At 39.4% G+C, this 22,888-nt stretch overlaps 1 protein-coding gene and 1 long non-coding RNA gene across 2 annotated transcripts in view; one reads left to right on the top strand and one right to left on the bottom strand.

The window, feature by feature from the left end:
- Slc2a12 (solute carrier family 2 member 12) overlaps positions 1–6,834 on the bottom strand; it is a 51,407-nt gene extending 44,573 nt beyond the window's left edge. Inside the window, exon 1 of the mRNA XM_027938504.2 lies at positions 6,537–6,834. Coding sequence (XP_027794305.2) covers positions 6,537–6,651 — 115 coding nt within the window. The 5' untranslated portion in view covers positions 6,652–6,834. The remainder of the gene's footprint in view (positions 1–6,536) is intronic.
- Positions 359–21,010, top strand: LOC139706017 (uncharacterized). Its single transcript, XR_011707702.1, has 3 exons — positions 359–441; positions 13,104–13,214; positions 20,933–21,010. It is a non-coding gene; the product is annotated as an uncharacterized lncRNA (long non-coding RNA).
- Positions 21,011–22,888: the final 1,878 nt, after the last annotated feature.

Here is a 22,888-nt window from a genome sequence, read left to right as displayed (position 1 = left end):
ATGGTCAGCAAAACCAGCCTTGGTGGTTATAAGCACCATGTTGAGATGTTTCCTAGGTCACATTTGGATTCATTGCCACATTTACGTTATCACTAATGAATAGGTTGGAGATATAGGGAGCATAATTCCAATTTACTATGGATTACACAGTACTTTTTAAGCACAATGAGTCAGCTCAGAAATCTGATACGTATGATAATATATATTTTATCCAGGAACTTAAAATTTTACAGAAAACAAAAGGCCACATGAAAAAATAGGGAACTAGCTAAAATTGAATCCAATCGGTTATGAAATGAGTGTAACTGGTTTCCAAATTCCCAGATTAGACATGCTGGAAGTAAAGAATGCTGACTGATGTTATTAGTCAAGAGGGCAAAACCCTGGACTGGGTTTACGATATTGAGGTTCAGATCCCCACGCTGTCACCTACTACATGGGGTAAGTCACTTTGCTTTTCTCCAGCAGGTTTTTAGGCTGAATGGTGAAGAGTCTGAATCAGAGTGCCTATAGCTGCCAGCTAGACTTTGACAGGCCCAGCAAGGCTTTAATCTTTCTGTTCCTCTGCTCCTCACTGGTAAGACAAAGATAACAGTATTGTGTAATCTGTAGAGTTGTGAGAATGAATGAGATAGAAGAATGCAAGGAAGAAGGCAGTCAGTGCTTGGGAATTGGCAGCTGCCGCTGGCCTCAGTTCCCAATGGTGAGCTGGGATACACCTCATGGACTCATTTTAATAAAGATAAGAAGGAAAAAATAGTAACGAAAGCACTTGGCCCACAGTCATTTAACAAAAATTTGTTTAATCTGAATCCATGTGCTAAAATCTTCATAATATAAAAGTAAAACTTTGAAACAATCTGTCTTGCTGATTGCAAAGGAAATAAAATGATACCTTGTTTCCAACCTAACAATTGTGCCTTTTCATAAATTCTTGAATTCCTTTGTTTTCGAAATTGGCAGCACCTACATGATTGGACTTGCATCATAAAAGTTTCTTCATGTGATTTTTGCCTTGTGGTTTCTACATTTTCAGTTTCTTAGTGGAAATTTTAAAAAATCAACATTTTATTAGTGTAGGGCTGCTTTCTCATTGGACAAATTGATCTAAATTGCAGCTCTCTCCCATTCTTAAAAAGTCTTGCACCTCTGAAGCTGAGATATCATCTCAAGTAAGTTTCTAAAAGAGCTTAGCGCATAGCTTTCAACTCCAACTTCCATAAAGTGTGGAAACATTTTGTATATAATGATATAGACGTTGCTAACAGCTCCAAACTGCCAGGCAGACCTGAGTCATGCGTTGTTTGAAAAATAATTACTTCCAAGGGAATCACAACTGAACAGTTCAAAGTTAAATTAAACTAGATTTACTTAAGGAAAAAAAATATTCCTGTAAGTCAAACAAAGGACTGCATTTTCCTCCCTGATACTTAGGCAGAGTCATTGAAAAATGAGTCATTGTTCAAAAACAATAGAAACTGCTAAACTTAGATTAAGGTGATCAATTATTTTAGTCTTATTATACTTACTTAAATTGTATAGAATAATTAGTATATTGCTGATGCATAGCCATTTAGCAATACATAAATGATTGTGCTATAAGTGGAAAAAGAAAATAGTGCCAATAAGAAAACAGAAATTACCCATATAAATCTATGATTTATTATGAAGGTTATTTGACTTCATTTCAACTGGGAAGTATTTTGAGAAATTTCCATTTCTATGATTTTAACTGAAATTAGGTTCTTTTGTTGAGGAAAGATAGGATGAGAAATTGTCCTGTGTGGTATGGTCAAATAGTCCCTTGGGAAGGAGTCATCCAACTTCTTCTTTCTCACCATCATTCCAGAGCATCGTTTAAATTATTCAATAATGCACTCTTCTGGCAGAGATTGTTTATGAGGGGGAAAAAATGAACTAGAAAGCTTCAACTTGGCTTAACTTAAATGTCACATAAAACCAGTTCTTGCTCATACACTCTGAGTAAATAGCTGCGGGGACTCTTAGCAGCCAGAGCTAGCTGCATACTAGTGGAGGGTCCCTTTGGTGCTCTCAGAACTTTCTTTTAACTTTGAGGCTAAATAGTACTTGGGTTCTTTCTATTGAGAAAATGCTACCTATAAAATTATGGCTCGAAGACTAGCTATTCTTGAATGAAAAAAATCCCACATATCTACAGCAAGTAAAAGCTATATTTTAAAATTGGCCGATTTCATCTTTTATATATACACATTACATTTGTTTCCTCAGGCTGTCCCACAGTGTATTCACTTTATTATGAGCTTTGTTTCTATCAGCTGGTGTCAGATAGAAAACCAAAAATTACCTCTTTGAGAATGCATAGGGATTCTACTAGTGGGCCCACCTCAGGGTCCTAGCAGCTACTCCATTCCTGGGACCTCTGCCGCCTCCACTACTGCTGCCCACCTCGTAGAGAGCAAGTGGTGTTGAAAATATTCAGCCACTTGGACAGAGGTTTCTGGCCATCAGAATGGACACTGGCTGCAAGAACCAGTTCAGGCATGCTGGTGTGTGCCGGCTAAAGCTCAGCCTGTGCAGGTGGGCCCCAGGGCTTGGCTGGCTGTTCCTGGGCTGGCCATATCCATGTTTGTCAGGCCCTGCCAAGGCCTGTTTGCCTCCTGCTGCTGTCGTTAGGAGGGGTCTGTGGCAAGAGACAACCTCTCTGCCTCTCTGGGTGACGTGTCCTTAGAGAGCAACAAGAGCATTGCTCCTGCTGCGTGTGCCAAAAACCACCGGGAGTTTGCGGTGAAACAAATCCCACCATGTTTGTTTAGAGCCTTCTCCCTTTCTAGGAGGCCCCAGAGGGGTCATTTGCTCAAGGCTCCTCGTCATGCAAAGTCTCAAATTTAGACTTTTGATGTGATTTCCAAGTTTAAATATACAGTCTTAGAGAGGTGCTGACTGGACTAAAGAGGGAGATGTTTATCTTTAAATCGGATCTCATTACCAGACACAAGAAGCTCTAGTTCTTCATAACTTGACATGTCTATAAATCCTGTCATTTTCTTGGGAATATCATGATACACACAACAATTTGTTGCTATTATTATCAGTCTCCCATTTGTTCATTGCACATTTTTAAAGAATTAACAATTTTTTTCACAGGTTTTGGCACTTGCGTTTTTAATATATAGAAAGCCTGGGAAATGGGGATGACCTAACTTCTCACAAACTCTGAGAGGCCCTGGCTCCAGGCTGGCTCTGCCCAAGTTAACTGACCTGTTGTTAGAATCCTGCTTCCCACAACCAAAGCTCTATTGTCAGGCAAGCTGGTTGGACTGACTTTCTCTTCCCTGGGGATGAGTTTGTTCCCAGAAGTCTCCTCCATCTCTCTGACAAGAAGACTTCCTCTGGGCTGGACTGAATTTAGGAGGCCCAGTTTAAGCTAAACCTAAGATAACAGCCCTCCGTAGGAGCCAATCTACGATGATATCTAACATACTGATCATCCCTCAGCTTCCAACAGGAATTCACAGGGTGTTTGAGAACAACTGCTCAAGAGTTTCCTTCTGTTATTTTTTAAGTTCCTGACTGAGGCATCTTCTGAGAGAAAAAGAGCAGTTTTCAGGTGGGTCCAGGAGCCCAGTTCTGGGTATTCTAGGTTCCAGGGTATTCTCTGAAGTGCTAAGGACTTGCACTCATACAACAAATATTGCTCTTGGTTTTTGACTTTGGGGACAAATAGAAGAGGAAAAGGCACTGTTAATAAGGGCAAAAGGAGACTTAAGGGAACTCTCTCTTCCTAGGAGACATCAAAGCTCCTGGGCCAGGGGTCACCAGGTCAGTTCCACATCAACCTCTGCGTGAACTTGGGTCAATGGCCCATCATTTGGCCCCATGTTCCTTGGATGTGAGATTCTCTGGTGTGTAGTTTCTCACTTTCTCTGCATCTGTTGTCCACTCTGGGTACCAGGATTTCAAATTGAACTTGGCACTGTCCTAGAAGATCAATTAGAATAGGTCCATGAACACTGAAAATTGTGCTAACAATGTACCACTTTGAGTCAGAGCTTCTTGAAAATGAATTAAGTTCATTAACTTCTAGTCGTTGGAACAAAGCATTCTTTCCAATTAAGAGAGTTGGCCACGGAAGACCTGCCAAAATGTTTCATTATGTGTAATCGTATTAAGGCAGACTTGATTGTGGAGCTTAGGATTTTCATTTTGTTTTGTTTTTCAGTATCTCACATGATTTAATCACCTCGTCCTGGGTTATATAATTCACCCCTCTTTGTGACTGATTTTTTCCATCTAGGAATATAGAAAAGTTGCTATCTTCAAATACAGAAATATGATGATAATTACTGAGCATATTTTATTTTTTATTGGTGTATTATAGTTGTATATAGTGATGGGATTCATTGTTACATATTTGTACATGCACACAATAGAACAATATAATTTGGCCAATATCATCATTCCCCAGTGTTACCTCTTTCCCTCCTCTCCTCCTTTTCTCTGTTCCCAAAAGGACTGAGCAACAGTCTCTATTTGACTCATCTCCCTTTGGTTTTCATGAACTGAGCATTTTTTAAATCCTCTGAATTCCCTGGATGAAAGAAATTATGGAAAATTAACCTGCAAAGAAGCTAAGACGAGTATTTGACAAATATTATTTCATCCAACCTCAACATCTTCATAAAAGACCAATATTAAGGAATGGAGATGCTAAATGACTTGTCAAAACCGTACAGCAAGAATGCACATTCATTCATTAACACATAGATGTGTATAATTTCTTATGAGTGCCAAGAGATGTTTAAGACAAGTTAGGAAAATTTACAAAAGTAATAATAAAAGATTCTGAATCCATCTCAATCTAAACTACATATAACATAGATCAAATCTGTATTCATCTGAGACTTTAGGGAAACATTTAGGCTTCTCTTCTAGATAACGGAGGTTCATTTAAAATTAAACTTGAACACTAATTTACAGCATTCATTTATCACTTGTCTACAGTTGCACTTGAGGTTAAATTATGAGCATGGAGTCAATTTTTACAAGCATAAATACCCATCGCCTTTCTGGGGGATAATTTCAAACTTGTACAACATCAGCTATTAAGGTCTACCATGCTTTCAAAATCATATCAAAATTAGGTAATCAATTTTTCATGGAAACTATAAAAGCCCCTCCTGGACAGAATTTCTTTTCATTTTTGTGATCTTAACACTGACCCCACTTGGCTGTCACCATCACCTGGGCTTCCTCTGCTGTCTACACTGAAGCTCAGTTTCTCAGGGATTTAGAGAAAAGAACTGTTAACTCTTTCTCTTTACCCCCATCATCCTAGCACAGATTTTTTCTTGCCTGCTCTTAGGAACTTTGAATCAGCTAGCAAAGCCTTAGGGAAGGGACAGCTTTGTTTTAGAGAGGGTGAGGCCATTTTGAAAAATGGCCCCAGCTCTCCCTGCTAGCTTGAGTAAAAGTGGGAAAGCAAGGGGAAGCTGAGCATGGAACAAGACAAGGAAGAATGACAGTTTCTTCATTCCTGAGGAGGCGCCACTTCACCTTGGTGGGAGGGTATGTGGACTCTATAACAAAGCCAGGCAAACCCATAACATAAAAAGCGAATGTAGGCTTATTCCAGGGTGACAGGCCTTGTATCGTTTAGCATTTTAGGTTACTGATGACATTTCCATAGGTAACTGGGACTATTACACATGGATAGAAAGAGCAGGGCTGAGGAGAGCAGTAGGAAGGAGAGAATTACTTGTCAATGATTTTATTTTATAGTACAATCAGTCTCTATTCCTTTGCAAACTAAATGAATAGGAAGAGGTGGTCAGAAGTGTGCAGTGTATTTGTGGAAATCCTCAAGGTGGAACTAAAGAAAAGCATTTGGGTTAGCAAAGACCATTGAAGTGAATTAAAACTTTTCGAAATTTCACCTCCCTAAGGAAAAAGTATTCCACAAACTTCAGTTTGAAAGACTAGTTTTAAAGAAAGAAGGATCACGCTAAGTAGGGGGTTCAGGCTCGGGTTAATAAGTTCAGAACAAATATGCAAAGAATTTTAAAAGAAAGTTGTGTTCATTGATTACATAACTAATAATTTTTATGAACCCCACTTTAAAAAATTGATTTCTTAAAAGGGTGCTTATAATGCTCTCTTGTTTATGTATTGTCCGTTTGCAACAATAAATGAAAAAAATGTATGTGTGTTTACAAGCGAAGTTGTTGACCAAACTTTTCAAAATGAAAAAGATTTATACATTGTGTTGTGTAAACACAGTTGATGGAACCCATCATACGAGCAGAGGGTATGTAACTCATTTTTTTTTTTTTTTTTAATTTTTACCAAAAAAAAAAGTCCTAACCAGACTTCCATCCTCGCTTTACAGCTCTAGGTCATTCCGCGTCCCACCAGATACTCTCCCCGTTGTCCACGCATCCAGCGCGCTCACGCACGCGCACACACCACACACATACACACGCGCGCGCACCTACACGCACACAAACGGACAGCTCGCCCCGCTGGTCTGTCACGCTAGCCCAGCCTTCTCACTTTACCTCCCGAACAGGCAGGATGCCGGCCGCCGCTGGCTCCGTAGCTGCCATCGGTCTCCGCCTCTCTCCCCTTCTGGTTCAGCAGATTGGGGCCCTCTGTGTTTTCAACAGGTACCATGGTCACGTAGAGTTACAGCCTCTCCCTCGCCAGCAGACTACCCCGACCTCCCCCGCGGACAGGAGTGGTCACTTGTCCCATGGTAGCATGCTAAAGAAGAGTGAGGGGGGAAAAAAAAAAAAAAAAAAAACTTCGGGCAAAGCCAATGTGATTTGTGACCAACTTTGTTTCTATTTCCGAAGGCTTTGCCCTTTTCGGTGACACAGGCTGTTGCTATTCCAAGCAGCCTATCACAGCCAGGGGGAGGGCCCCGTCTCCAGGGTTGTTTTTGCCTTTAGATGCGGACTTGGAAGCAAGAGGTTAAAAGACTCTGGGACTGGACTCAGACACAGTGTTTGGCCATTAGCTAGGGCTAGCTCTTGTATGCCTGCACCTTTGAAAAGAGCCAGAGAAAAGAAACAGATTTAAATGCAAGCTGAGAGTGGGGACAGAATAACTCAGATTTTATCAGTTAATCTTGCAGAAGAGGAACAGTTTATGCAAAGACACACCAGAAGGAAAAGTGTGTCAAGTTTTCAGCAAGTCTGTTGTTACAGGAATCATAACACTTACCAACTTAAACAAAGCATAAAACGTCTTTAATATTTCAGCCTAAATTGGGTCTAGGTAAATGCCTTATTTACCTCTCTCCAAGGCCTGTCCAACAAATCAAGGCTTGCTACCAATTCAGAATACATAGATTCTTTAGACTTATTATATCCTGAGATTATAACAAAGTAGCTTTTTAACGTGTAACTGTCTTTAAGAGAGGCACTAATCCTGAATCTTCTGTCAGGTTGCTTGATTGCTTGGGTAGGAGGATACTCCTAGTTGGGGAAGGCTGGCGGGTGGAAAAAATCCACTGTGTGGGTGTGATGGTCATATAATCTGAAACAAATCAGAGTGTGTGAAGGGAGGTTTGTTTTTCTTATTCATGCAAATATATATAGTCTTTCAGAGCTGTGATTTTTTTTTACCTTTGGTATACATTTAGCAAATCATATTTGTTGAAAATTTTATAGAGGAACCTAGGATTATTTTAGAAAATCATTCTGAATGAAAACTAAAATATACCTAATACATATGTGCCAGAAATAATGCTAAGTTCATTCAAATGATTCTTCTGAAAAAAATAAAAACTTGTGAGGCATGTGCTACTATTACTGAAGAGAAAACGGAGGCTGAGTAACTTGCCTTTTCTTGACCTTAAGAAGATGCCCTGAAGTGTGATCAATAGTCCTAGTCACTCCTCTGCACAGGGAACCAATCCATGCTTGTGTAGGCAAAAGATGACTGTCTTTGCTTCCTTTCCACGTTTTTACTAGATCACCACCAAGCTCTTCATTAACACCATTTTTAAAAATTCTTTTTCATCACTAGATATTTCTGTACTTTTCTTATCCTTTAGGGAATCAGACACATCTGCTGATAATGCAGAAAAACTGGAGTCCTTCTAGTGTGGCCCAGGCCTGTTCTGATTAACAGGGTAGAAGTACAAATCCCACACATCAGCTTGTCCCCACTTAACAACAACATCAACAACAACAATGCTTAGACAAGTGCTCTAATTTGTTCCCAGGATGTGTGATGATGGTAGGAGCAGGAGTTTTTAGTCTGTGAGACACACGTACTTTTTATCAGTTCTCCATCTTCTCTTGAGTTCTATCTTCTCTCTGCTTGGAACCAGTGACCTTAGTATTGGTATGGGGAGACAATGTTCTTGCTGTGGGTGAGTCATATAATTGCTTTGTTTCATGACCCTCAGGACCCGTGTCTTTAGCAATTTGTTGGCAAGGTGGAAGTGTTGGACTGTTTGCTATAACAATTGAGTAGGCACGAGATAAACCTGATTCCAGATTACCAAATCATGCTTAGGAGGAATTCAACAATTCTCCTTTTGCTTTCTGTAGCTGAACTATACAGGTTCTCCATGGGTATAAATCAATCAGAAGTTAAGAGAAATAACGAAATGTGACTAACCATATTGTCCATAGGTACACCTAATTCTCTTCCTTTTCTATTATTGTTGGCCCGACAAGGGCCACTGGCTATCTGAAGCATATTTCATTCTCTTAACTCAGAGAAAAGTTTAGAGGGGGGACATTTCTTTCATCCAAACAAAAGAGGGACATTTTCTCTAAATCCCTTCAAGACCCTATACTCCTTCCCAGAAATTTTCATACTTCTAACTTATTATAGTTACATACAGTGATTTGATTGCATCTATATTCCTTGCTAGATCAAAAACTCCAAGAACGATGGACCAGGCCCATGTGGTTTACTGTAGCATCCCAAGTGCCTTGTACAGAAAAAAAATTCTTGGTAAATATTCCTGGTTCTGTTAGGATTCATATAAGAATACTCCAAAGCTTAGTCCTGTGGCATGCTGGGTACTTTGAACAGAAAGTTCAAAAGGAAAGGCATCAGAAGCAATGTTTCTTTGACCTTCTTCTGCCCTCCTACCTCCCACCCCCTTCATCCTCCCATAAAGCAAGTGATAGAAATCAGAATTCCTGTTCCTCAATGCCGCAGTCTGGCTGGGCACACAATCACGAGCCACCACACAGCTTGTAGATTCAAACAGCAACTCTTTATTCCCGAACTCACACCAGCCGTCTACAATCACGTTCTGGGGAAATCCACGTTCTCTGCCCAAATCCACGTTCTCTGCCCAAATCCACCTCCACTGGGCTTCTATCTCCAAAATATACTGTCTGAATCACGTGAGAACTCAAGGGGAACTCAGGCAGCAGGATACGCCCTATTCCCAGCAGGAATAATCTTAAACCTTAAACCTGGAACCTAAACTGGGAACGCCCTAAACACGATTATCTTAAAACCGGGAACACCCTAATCTGCCTTGGTCCTTGAGCAAGGTCACCTACATTCAATGTCGCTGCAACATGTCAGCAACATGGGGTACGCTGGCAAGGAAATTGTCATACCTACTTGGCTAATGGCTCCCAGCACCTCAAGGTGGTGATAGAAACTAGAATTGCTTTTTTCCAAAGCAAGCTGTAAATTCTAAAAAGGTTACACTCTGTCCCTTCTTCCTTGAAGAGGGTCCTGCCCCACAATCAGTAGGGAGGAATACTATATGGAGAGGCCAAGAAGAATCTGGACAGTCTATGCTGTGATTCCCCACTCATTTTATTATGATGAGATCATATTCTTTTGTCCATTCATATTTTATAGGCATGTCCATTCTTCACCAAACCTAAACATAAAAATGGACAATTTTACCTGGGTCTTTGGGTCTTATTTCTGAAGTCTTATATGTCACGCAAAAGTTTGATTAAATTTATTATGCTTTTCTCTTGTTAATCTGACTTTTGTTATAGTCATGCCAGCCATGACCCTTATGATAGGGAAGGAGAAATATCTCACATTTCTACCCCTTCAGCTGACAGACTGATCCAGTAGTGAACTTTATCATTACTAGAAAGTGAGCTCCAAGAGGACAGACACCTCTGTTTGTGTGTGTGTGTGTATATATATATATATATATATATATATATATATATATATATATATATATGTTCATCTGTTTCTGTATCCCCAGTTTCTAGGACAATATCAGGGTTTTTTAAAATAAATGATTGCTCACAAAAGGAACTTTTAATGAACAAATAACTCTTTAGATTTTTAGTATGAAAACTCATGTGATGATTGCTAATGATACTTCGTCTTTCCTCTCTCCTTTCTGTCCACCTCTTTAAAGCACGTATCATCACCAGAAGTCACTGCAGTTGGAGCTACTACCATCATTAAAAGCTATTTCTCCACTCAAGGAACATATAATCAGCCATCAGCAGACAGCTCATTGCTCATAACCCCCAAAATTTAGCTACATACCATTTTAGCCACTGCTCATAGGCAATGTTATCAAATCCCAAAACACTCATCATGACTTAAAATTAACAAAGAAGTGAACTAAGTGCTTTGCTTTATGAAGTAAATACTATTACCTCCTTTTGCAGAAATCAGAACTAAGAAGCTTATGAAACAGATCCAAGATCAAAAGACATTTTCTAATGTTTGATTATGAAAATTTTTAGTCACAGAGAAAAACCTAGCTGCTATAACATTTTACTGTGCTTGCCCATCTACCCACCTACTGACTATTCTATTTATCCATTGATCTATATTAGTTTTTATGTATTTTAAAGCAAACTGGAATACTTAGCATTAACTAGAGATCAATATTTGTTTAGAATTATGTGCTTTGGAGGGGGCAAGTTTTACCTAAAATGCAGAGCACAAATCCTCAGTTTACCATTAGATGTGTTCAGAAAGCACACATACATGTACCATCCAAACCCCTCTTACATGACAGAACTTGACTGTTATCCCAGAAAGTTCTTCATGTCTCCTGTATCAATTTTACCAACCTCTAGAAGTGACCAAATGTTCTAATTGTTTTCTACATAAATTGCCTTTCCCTGTTTTAAATCTTCGTGCAATAGAACTGTTGAGTAATTACTCTTGGGTAAGACTTTTTTCACGGAGCATGATTTCAGATTCATCATGTTTTTGTGTATACTGGTACCTCATTCTGTCTATTGCTAAATGATATTCCATAGGTGAATATACCAAAGTTAAGCCCTTCTCCTACTGATGGGTGCCTGGACTGTTCTACCTCAGCTATTATAAATAAAGCTGCTTATGAGCATTCTTGTGCAAATCTTTTTGATGAACATAATATTTCAAAGCACAGCAGTCCAAGTCTGTTTGGTTCCAACCCTACGTGCTTTCCACTACACCCTGCTGCTTCTCTGCAGTGCACTATATTTGTGTGGAATGCATCTCCTGAGGTTTTATTCCAGAAGTGACGGGTTCACAGTGCAAATACAAATGGGTAAATCTGATATTTAGGTAAATAAACAAAATAGTCAGATACAAATTCAATTCTGTGTTAGCTGTATTCCAATAAAATACCAGAGTATGATTGAAGAATATGTATTATTTCATCTATCTATGCTATTTAAATTACTCTCTAAAGGTTTTTAATGTGACATTTTTTCCTATATTTCAAATGGTGCCAATCATAATATAATGATTAAAGTTCCTAAAATTCTAAAATAAACTGAAACTTGTTGGCACTGCCTGTAATCCCAGATATGTAGGAGGCTGAGGCAAGGGGACCATGAGGCCAGCCCGGGCAATTTAGCAAGGCCCTGTCTCAAAGATGAGAAATTATATCCCATCTCTGTATGATATATCAAAGTGCATAAATGCATTCTATTGTCATGTATAACTAATTAAAACAAATTTTTAAAATTTAAAAAAATAAAAAGAGTTAGTGATATAACTCAGTGATAGAGGAACCCAGGTTCAATCCCCAGTAACAAAACAAACAAATAAATAAATAAATCACAGTTAAATTCTTTTTATGCCTATTGGATATAATATTATATGTCATTAAGTGAGAGATTTGTAGAAATCTGATAAAGTGTTATTTCTATTATTTTAAGTAGAAAAGCTATTGGAAAATTAAATACTTAATGCTATCACAACATTTTAAAATATACATGTATATTGTTCAGGTCTGGAAGGGCATTTGAAAAAATTGAAAATAATTGATACATTGGGGTGGCAAATCATATGTAAAAAATACTCAGTTATAAAATGTTTGCTTTGCTTGCTGAGGGTATAGCTCAATGATAGAGCACTGCCTAGTATGTGCAAGGCCCTGGGTTCAGATTTCCAACACCACATACATACCAAAAAAGTTTCTTAATATCATTATAATAGTGTATGTATAATAACATAAACCTAAATAAAAGCTTTCCATATTTAGGGCTGTCAAGTAAGTGGGTCATTTGCATCTTCAGATGGCACTGTTATTTATAAAACATTTTTTTCTAAAATATCTTAAAGAAGGGGCAGCTTTTCCTTATTTGCACAAAGATGCATTTGGGTGACTACCAGTGCTGTTCAAATATAATCTCTCTTGAAATCACATCAGAATCTTATATATTAATTTGGCCTGTGTCTGCTTTTATAGTATTTAGCTATATAAAATGAATATCCTTCTCCCTTTGACTAGCTATTTTTTTCAAATAAATAATTTCTAGTTTAAAAACTCTCCTCAGTGCTCTTTCCATGTGCTTGGGTGGAGGGCATCCACAAAAAGTCACTCACTGATTGACTCTTCCCTTGAGGTCAACCTTCCTTTTTATACCATGATGGAAAGGTTGTTAATTACCTATGATCATAGGCAGCCCTGGTTGGCTTGAGGGGTCTGGTCCTCTTTCATTACAGGTGTCTTCTTATTTGCTAGTCAATGAGGAAGGCACTACGTGGAAAATGACTATTTTCCAAAAATAAATGACTTGAAAAACTTGAGGAAATTTAAGGAGTAGAAAGTTCCTAAGGAGAAATATCATGTTCAGCTTCTTAAGACCAACTCATCAAATTTCATCACTTGCATACATATGAGAGATTTTAGTGGATTTTCATCTTCCCTCTAGGACACCCAGCTGAAGACCTTTCTGTTCTGTGACCGCCCTCTGTATGGAAGAATCTGTCTCCTAAGTAGATGATGGAAAGGCCTTTTCTCACACCTTCTGTAGGGGCAAAAGGTAAGTTACCTTTCCATACCCATCATGAGGGCCACAGTGGGCAGAACTATAATAAAATGCAGGTTAAGAAGAGAAAAGCAAATTTAATCAAAATTCTGCATGATGTGGAGCCTTCAGAAATGAAGACCCTGTGCATATTCATGCTTAGTTTGGATGAAACATGGACAACAGTGTAGAAATGTGATTGGACAAGAGTGTGATCTAATGGTAATGAAATGAGTGAACCCAGCAAGGCCTGTCTGTTCAGATTCCTCTTGGTCTCTCTGTGTAACATTCCTTCTTCCCTGATGTGGGCCAGGCTACCTCTGGAATGAGAATCTTCAAGGGAGATGGGAAAAGAGAGAGTATGACCTTTCTAGATTTATGGCTTGCTTTGGAGAAGAGCAGTTCTAGTTCCTATGATGTCCCTTGAAGAAGAATAATTCTGGTTTCTGAGATTTACTTCAGGGAAGAAAGAACAGGAGGAGATAGAAGTCCACAGACCTTACTTCTTAGGCCTTCATTTTAAAGTAATCAACATACCAAAGCTGTTTTCTGAGCCTATACACTTTATATTTAAGACGAGGCTTGCCAAGTAGGTCATATACCTTGAATTTTATATCCAAAGCTGCTGGCACAAAGTAGCAGTACCTACAGGCCCCATCTGGTAAGGATGGTGTCAGTGCATTAAGCCAAAAAGTTGTATTCAGAGTTACTAGATATGTGCCCAGAGGTGGCTGGACTAGCTCAGGACAGGACTGGAGTCACTCTTGTCAAATTTCCTCTGTGTCATGTGACAGAGACATGGCAATGGAGTATTCAGCCACTGACTTAGAATCAGTGAAGTTGGAAAAATATTTCCTTTTGGTTTATTACTGAGGTTACAGACACTTTAGTATATAGGTAAGCTCTTGTAGCTCTTCTGGTATAAGAAGGACATCCAGGAATTCTTCCACAGTGCCAGTTGTATTGCACATATTTCACACTATTGTTCCTGTGGCCCAAAGATGAAAAGTCACAGGGCTAGAGGATGTCCCCTTCATGTTATCCAGTCCTGTGGCTGTCTCCTAGGGCCATAGAGGAAGGACTTGTAAGGAGGCAGGCTGGGTTTTTTTACTCTTTCAATAGAAAGTAATGTCACACACACAAAAAACATTGTTTTATGAAAAGAAAATAAAAATGTACACATACAATCACTGCATATGGTGGTGCACATGTGTAATCCCAGCAACTCAGGAGGCTGAGGGAGCCTCAGCAACTTAAGCAAGGCCCTAACCAATTTAGGGAGATCTTGTCTCAAAATAAAAAATAAAAAGGGCTTGGGATGTGGCTCAGTGGTTGTGTCCCTGGGTTCAATACCCAGTACCAGGAAAAAAAATGAAAAGGGTATATAGCCCCAAAATAGAGGTAAAGAAGTATTACAGAGGTATATTAGACAATTCCAGATTATGCAATGTTTGTCATAATTGGCAGGTTTTTTACATTTTTAATTTATCTAAATAATTTTTCACTTTCATACTTAATTTTGTATTATTATTCATAAGATAGGAACCCTCAATTTTATAAATTTTAGGCACTACAATACTTGGATCTGTCCCAATTTTACATTGAAAATACATTATAGAAGAATACATTATTGAAAATATAATTCTTTCCAGATGACCATGCTAACTAAAAAACCTCACTTGTTCCCATGCATACTTCCACTGCCTAAATTCAGGCCACCTCCAGACCTTCCCCACAGATAGCTCCAATAGCCTCTGGGGGCTCCTTGCCTACAGTCTTGCTCCCAGAAGCTCATCTTCCATATTGCAACCAAGATGTTTTTTCTCCCCTGAATTCTAGATTGTTAAGTGGTTTCCAGTTGTTTTGAACCTTTCTTAAGCTTCCAGTTGTTCTTAGAATTGGCCAAAATACCTGAATGAGGCTTAAAATGGCCTTCACAATCTGGTATGAGCTGGCCCCTACAGACTCACTTCTTGCCACTTCTGATTTGAGCTCTGAGATCTGGTCTCATTCTGGACTATATGGTGGATCAGCCAATCACTGCCTCCTTGACCTGGTTCCCTTCTGGATGCCTTTGTCTCGCTTCTTACTGTGGTTCTCTTCCACCTCTCACAATGCAACTAAATAAACCAGGAGTAGATGGTTCATGTTCAGGGTACCTACAGGGTAGTTCAGGACACTTTCCCTCTCTTTTATTTTTATTTTGAAACATGGTCTTACTAAGTTTCTGAGGCTGACCTTGAACCTGCAATCTTCCTGCCTCAGCCTCCCAAGTTTTTGGAATTATAGGCATGCGCCATCGTACCTGGCTAGGGTCTCCTCTTTCAGATCCTTTCTCTCTGAATTAAGTTAGAAAAAAAGATTCTATCAGTCAGAGCTCAGTGCAGGAACTTTAAGCAGGAAGGAATTTAACACAGGTCATTTGGTGCTTCTAATATCATTGGAAGGCTTGAAAGATCAGGTTCCAACCATGCAGAAATGACTCATCAGAATAATACCAAGCTGAATCACCAGCTGAGCTTCTACAACTAAGCCGCCTAATGGAGCAATGTTTTGCTTTAATCCAGGCACTGAATTATTTCTGCCCCCAGAACTGCATTCTCCAGGGAGGTTTAGATGCTGGATGCTGCCTCAGGGAAACCTCATGTCTGCCTGGCCCTGGGAAGGAACACAAACAGGCAAAGACAGCAGCTTCCTCATCATATCCATCTTCATGAAGATGCATCTAACTGGTATCCAGAGTACTATAGCAAGGATGTCTGGGAAATGTTGTTTTCTGTTCTCTCCAGTTGGAGGGAGATAGAATGTTAGGTAAAGAGGGCCGCTCCATTGTGTACACCACGAGGGGGAATGTTTGGCTGATCAGAGTCAGGCCAAAGCTTGCGCAAACCAGAGGTATCACAGCTGGAGCAAGATAAATGCAACACATGAGAAAGGTGAATTCAGAGAGGGCAGAAGAACAGAAACTCCCAGAGTGAAGCAGAAAGGTGGAACTCTATGGTCACATGAGTATGATGTTAGTTTGGGGTTTCTTTGAGGTCCAGCTGTGTTTCATACTTGTCTTTTAATACCCAAGGGACTGGCCCATAAACTCTTTTCCCTTCCTTGTCACCCCCTACCTATCCCCATTTGCCAGGTGCTCCCGTCTTTTCTGAGTTCCTTTTCCCCAGACCGGGCCACGTGCCTCTCCTTTCTGCTCCCAGGGCACAAGTTACCAGAACTCAGAGCTTCAAGCAGAGAGGGCTGCATTGTAATAATTTACTACTTGAAACCAAGGTCACAGCCACCTTATTCACACTCCTCCAGAGCCTGGCAGGGTGTCTGAAACCATGACTTGCTCACTAAATATTTGTTGAAATACAGGAGAGAATGATGGAGAAGAGGATGTAAACAACAAAATTTTAATTCAACCCAACATTGTTTCATTGCTGCATCATTTTGAAAGTGAGTTCCAGGACTAGTCTTGGTTTTCATTCTGTCTGCACCACCTGCTTGCCATGGAACCTCTTTATACCTGAGAGTTCTCATCTCAAAAATGGGATAATAATACCCATTATTATAATAATACCACCCATCCCTAGGGATCTTGTGAGGTCTAAATGAATTAATATACAGAGTATCTAGATAAGTATCTGATGATAGTGACCTTTAATAAATGGTAACTGTTGTTGCCTCCCAGGGACTTTGCAGAAGTATAAAGTAATAACTGAAAATCACATATTCAGGAGTAAGATAATAGAAAGTCTAATGTTGGATCTCTATTATTCACATGACTTTGAGTAAGTCAAATAATCCCTCCTGGACCTAGTTTCTTCATATCCCTGATTGGAGGGATACATACACTTGCCTTGAATAAAGCTGCTGATTGCTTGCTTAGAAGCCAAGTTCCCTCCTTTGGGCAATATTCCTCAAATGTTCTTTTGGGCAATTGCATGTCATTTTTTATGAACCTGTCAATGATTATGGACCACCTTCTAGCCAAGTGGTAGGCTTGCGATTCCTGCCAGTTAACCTATACCACTCCCTAGTTAATGTGTGGGCTTGTGGTGGCCTGTTGTGACAATTAGATATTGTGTCCTGGGACATCTTGAGAGGTGGCACAAGAATGGGTGAAACAAAGGTTTCCAGTGGCAGAACTCAGAATAGACTGTATTCTAGTTCCTTTTACCTGGTTTTCTTGAACTAAGTTGGTTCTTCCCAAGACTTGTTTTCCCTATTTTTCTCGTTACTTCTATGAACCACTCTTTTCTTTTTTTAATTGGTACATTATAATTATACATAATAGTAGGATTCACTATGCTATATTCATACATGCACATAACCTAATTTGTTCAATTTTCTTCTCTTTTCCTCTATTCCTACTTCCTCTAAACTACTTTTTCTATTCCACTGATCTCACCTTTATTAGTAGTAATATTAGTATTATTAATATTTTAATTAGTCCATTATCATCTGTTTATAAGCAGGATCCATTGCAGTATACTTGTACATGGATATAGCATAATTTTGTAGCCTTTGTCCCCCAGTACCTCTCAATGCCCACCCACCTCCCTCCCGATGAACCAATCTAAAGCCAAGCAACAAATTCACTGTTGACTAGTGTTACCCAGAGTCTAAAATTTCTCTAACATAAACTCTCTCAAAGGATTTTAGTTATGATAAAATCAGATAAAATATTTGAAATGCCAAAAAATTGACAAGGTACTATATAAATATAATCTGTTCCCCAAGATTAGAGCAATTGCAACTGTGGAAGAGAACTGAGTTAATGCTTAATCTATGTATCCATTCAAACTATGCTCTCTCTTTCTAAACAAGTATGGAAGCAACATATGACAGTAGACTGGCAACCCATACAGTGGTGATAAACCAGAAAGGTCCATGCATCCGCAACTTTTACAATAGCATGACCTGACTCAACATTTCAGAGAACCACATACCCAAATCTCAGGATCTTTAATTCTCAGGTGAAAATTTGGGAGCTGTCTTTTCTCCCAGAATTGGTAATAAAAGAGCAGCCAGGGAAGAAATGCAGTAAGTGTAAAGGACCTATATTTTTCACACTTCATCTTTAGACCTTCTACTCCACGAAATAGCACTGGTTCAAGTTCTGGTCCTCTCCTTGTTGGTAAATAGAACAGATACCCAAAGCTGAGATAATCAAGTTCAGCATAAAAATAGGAATGCAGTTGCTAGGATGGCACTCCCGAGCTTGTCTTCTGCAGAGCTGCATGGTTCCTCAAGCTGTAATAGGTATTGGAAGCAACTAAAAAATGAGGGGGCTGTGTCATCCAAAAAGATTGCAAAATTCTTCATATTGTATGCTGTTCTCAGAACATCAGAAAGACACAATATCTAAGACATTTTGCAGAATAGATGTGTAGGCACATTTTAGGATTTTGGCTTCTTAATTTCTCCCATCAAAATGCCATTGACGTTTGCAACAAAGCTTGGAAAATCTGCTTTAAGATATTTGTGGTGGTGGGGTGGCTTAGCTCATAGGGTCACGAACCTGAATTTTCTCTTCTTTGCTGCCCCCACTTGATAGATGAGGGGAGAACAGATTTCCATTGCAATGGATAGAGGAGAGAAACTGAACATTGCTGCCAGAGTATCCTGTACTGGGAAAGAAAGAGCCACTTGAATCCTGGGAGTTGCTCTTGTCCACTGCTCTGTACAGTTTTGTGGAACCTGTTGTCTGCTTGTTTATTTGGTATCTATGCCTCCTCAGGTTCTCTTGAGTCCTAAAGAAATGGGAAGATTGGCATTCTTTCAGAAACTCATCCAAATGTTACCTGTGACCCTAGCAAACTGAGGTGATGGAAACAGAGTAAAGGGGGAACCACTCTTTTGGAAGAATCAGAGACATTTCTAAGCTATCTGTCTACTCTCATTGTGTCTGTGTCTTTTGATTCTAATACCCATTTTGTCTAAATATCAATTGCAAAGACTGACATCTTTGATCTAGATTTCTTTCTTATCACACCCAGCAACCATCTTTTTTTTTTTTTGGTGGTGGTGCTGGGGATTGAACCCATGGCCTTGTGCGTGTGAGGCAAGCACTGTACCAACTGAGCTATATCCCCAGCCCTCAGTAACCATCTTTTCCACAGCTTCCCAGATCCCAAACACTGTTTAATAAGAATACTTTGCTTTTTTTTTAAGCTATAAATGGCCTCCTTAGGGTTATATAATTTTCACTGTCCACAGAATTCTGATTTCATTCTGGCTTGTACTGAGATTTGAAGCAGAATCTAGGTCACAGAATATCCCATTTGAGGCTGTCCTGCACATGAAAGGGTCACTATGGAAAAGAATTTTAATGTAATTCTTAAGACCTAAATGTGTCATCATCCCACACTAGAACATTTTAGAATTTCTACAGAAAGATTTATGAGGCAGTTTCTAGGCCTCCATTCCTCCACTGGCTAACTCTAAATTCACAGCAACTTCCAGGTGGCATTGAGGCATCTCTGTCAAATTTCAAAGACTTCCCCAAGTAAAGGGCACCATGGAATGGTCTACCCAAGATTGAGATACTTTGTCACTTCAATCATTATCACTGTATGGTATTTACTGACCAATAGGATTCAGGTGAAGGGGGAGGCAGCTTTCTCTTTTTCTCTGACCATGCAGAAGTAAACAGACTCTCACAATCTGCTCTCAAAACAACCTGCTGGGCGTGGGGCTCTGAGAGGTCTGATGTGCAGGCAAGCTGTCTAAACTCTTCCTCACTGTTGGAGCTCTTATATATGATTCATGGGCTGGACAAAAACAAATCTTTTTCTCTTGCTCTCCTAACTTCTGCCAGACAGGTGCAAACAGCAAATTATAACAGTCTTCTGAAAAAAGCAAAAGAACTAGAACTCCTGTTATGATGGGTAGCTCATCAGGAACAGCGTCATCTCCCAGACCCTGTCCCCAGTTCTCCACCCAAAACTGTTTTAAAAAATTGTTCACAAAACCAGTGACCACAATTTGTTCTCTCTTCAAAATTTCACCTTCATTACAATTTGTCTTAAGCCCTTCCACAGTACACATAATCTATCCTAGTTCCCTTTATGGAGAATAAATACATCCCATACAAACTGCACTGTTCTCTGAATGATCCTTCTATCCCTTAATTAAATGTTCCACAATGAAATAAGAGAAAACCAAGGCTCAAAGATCAGTATGTCTAAGAGACCTAACAATTACAAACATGTTAATTCAGAGTGAATACCTTTTAGAGAAGAGCAACACCGAGATACCTTTCTTGATTTATTTCCAGAACACTATTCCTGGGAGAAGCAGATTTATATTTTCCAAAAGTGTTCTACTGATGGCTGAACTGGTTCAGATTTCTTTATTCTGATGTACAATCATGATTGAATAAACTGATCACTGGTCATTTCTTCTTTTGAACTTTATAAGTAAATCACCAAGAATCACATGTAAGGACAGAGTGTGACCTCAGAGACTGCCTAGCCCAGTGCTCAGTGTCCTCTTTTGACAGGTAGGGAAACTGAGGCCCTACACAATTAAATAATTAGCCCCCAGTGACCCACTCAGCAGGTTCAATTTATGAAGAAATCACTAATTAGTAGGTAGCAAAATTATTAAGTTCACATTATCTTGATTTGTAAATTATCAAAAGCCATTAAATTCCAAATCACTTGTGCCTCAAAACCTGTGCCCTGGGCCCTGCAGGTGCCAATTCTTGTTTTTTTTTTTTTTTTTCTTACCCAACAAAGGACCACCAAGGAAGAAAGCAGCTTGTTCAAGATCAAGAAGTGGGTGAGGAATAGGGTGAAGACAGACATCAAGCATTAGTAAGTATAATTTTCCCCTTGTTCTTTCTGATTTTTTTTCCTATATGATGAAATATTTAAACATCATGGTGGGAAATTAAGAATATACATCTTGTCCAAATTTATTGTGGTTAAGGAATCAATGATGAATAAGTGTTTTGTAACTATTCTGAGAGCAATCTTGTTTTAACCATCATCTTAATATTCATTATGCACTTCCTTGCCTTGGTTAACATATGGTATGAAATAGAATGAATATTTTGTAGATTATTCTGGGTAATGAGTGTATTCTGTTTTCCTACCATGGTGTCCTGAGGAGTAACTGATGTGTGAGTTATGAAGCCAGCTCTGCTTGTTCACTCAGTTGTGTCTCGATGGAGGTCCTCGAAACATTTCGTTCATAAACCTCATAAAAGAATGTACAAACTTTGTGAAAATTTTTTCATACATTTTAAAGCTGCTATGTAAATGTTTTACCATTAGTTAAAATAGTTGCAGAGTCTGTATTTTCCAGGGTACCATATAATGTATATATTCTTTAAATATGTGAATTAAAACAAGAACTATAGATCCAACATATGAATAACATCTGCTACATATCCTAATAGGCCTCAGTGTCAAACTAGACAAATAATAGACATTTTCCACCAGGAAACTCTTAAGCTCCATTTTAGACTCAAATAAACACATCAATGTGTTCTCTGATAGTATTCTCATTCCTGGATTCTTTTTCTAAATTAGATCGATATTAGATGGGAAGATGGAGACCTATCTTGAGTTGAACTTGAGACCTGTGGTTTGCAGGAGGAACAGGCAGGCCCAACCTGCATTTCTCAATTGAAAAAAAATCGTGCAAAAGCAGCTGGAGTTCAGTCTCTGAGAAGTTTTTGAGAAAACTTGAAAATGTATTACTCAGTGGAAAAAGGCCTATCTGAAAAGCTACGTATGGCACGATTTCAATTATATGACATCCTAAAACAGGCAAAAACTTTGGAGACAATAAAGAATTGGTGGTTGCCTAGGCTTAGTGGGGAAGGAGGAAGCACAGAGGATTTTTAGGAGAGTGAAACAGTTATACATGACACTATAATAGTGGGCGTATGTCTTTATACATTTGCCCAAGCCCACAGAAAATAAAACTCCAAAAGTGACCCTAAAAGTGTGTCAGTGTAGAATCACCAGCTATAACAAATGTCCCACTCTGGTGGGGGATGTTGATAGTGGGGGAGATGGAGTTTGAGGAAATATGGGAAATCTTTATGCTCTCTGCTCAATTTTCCTGTGAACATAAAATTGCTCTGAAAAGTATAGTCTACTCTAAAAAAGAGAAAGCACTGGACTAGATTTGGTCAAGCTCAATCAGAGGTGATCTGCTGATGCTCACAGGTGGTGTAATACCAGGCTGAGTATTCTCCCCTGGGAACAATGCCATGCTGGTCTACCATGTCTTATCATTGTCTAGTGGTGCCAAGAAGGCCAGCCCCCCTAGACTGGGGATGCAGCTCCATGAAGCAAACAAATTTCCATCCCCAGCAGGGGCAGATCTGCAAACCAAAAAATGAGAACTTTGAGGTCAGGATGAGATTGAGTGTGAAAAAAGGAAAATGTTCTTTTCTTTGTGAGAAGTAGGATTCTAGAATCAGAGAGGCAAGGATGTGCCCAGAGAACTGCTGGTGAAGCCCAGCAGTGAGATGAGGTGGTTTCTGCACAGGCAAGTGGATGGGTGTCAGTGAGGTGGCAGGAGGCCAGCCCTAGGTCCCTGAGCTGACAGCTGCTGTAAGTTATTCTTTGTGTCAACCTGTCTGCAGATTTGGCTCGGGGTGGAAGCTGGACCCAGCTAAATTGTGGGGAGACAATGCTTTGTGCTCAAGACATGCTCAAGACCAAGGCTGAGAGATG

This window comes from Marmota flaviventris, chromosome 6, assembly GCF_047511675.1.
Source record: "Marmota flaviventris isolate mMarFla1 chromosome 6, mMarFla1.hap1, whole genome shotgun sequence".
In the NCBI taxonomy this organism is placed as follows: Eukaryota; Metazoa; Chordata; class Mammalia; order Rodentia; family Sciuridae; genus Marmota; species Marmota flaviventris.
Note: the sequence above shows the minus strand (reverse complement) of the source record. Positions and strands in the feature narration are given on the sequence as shown.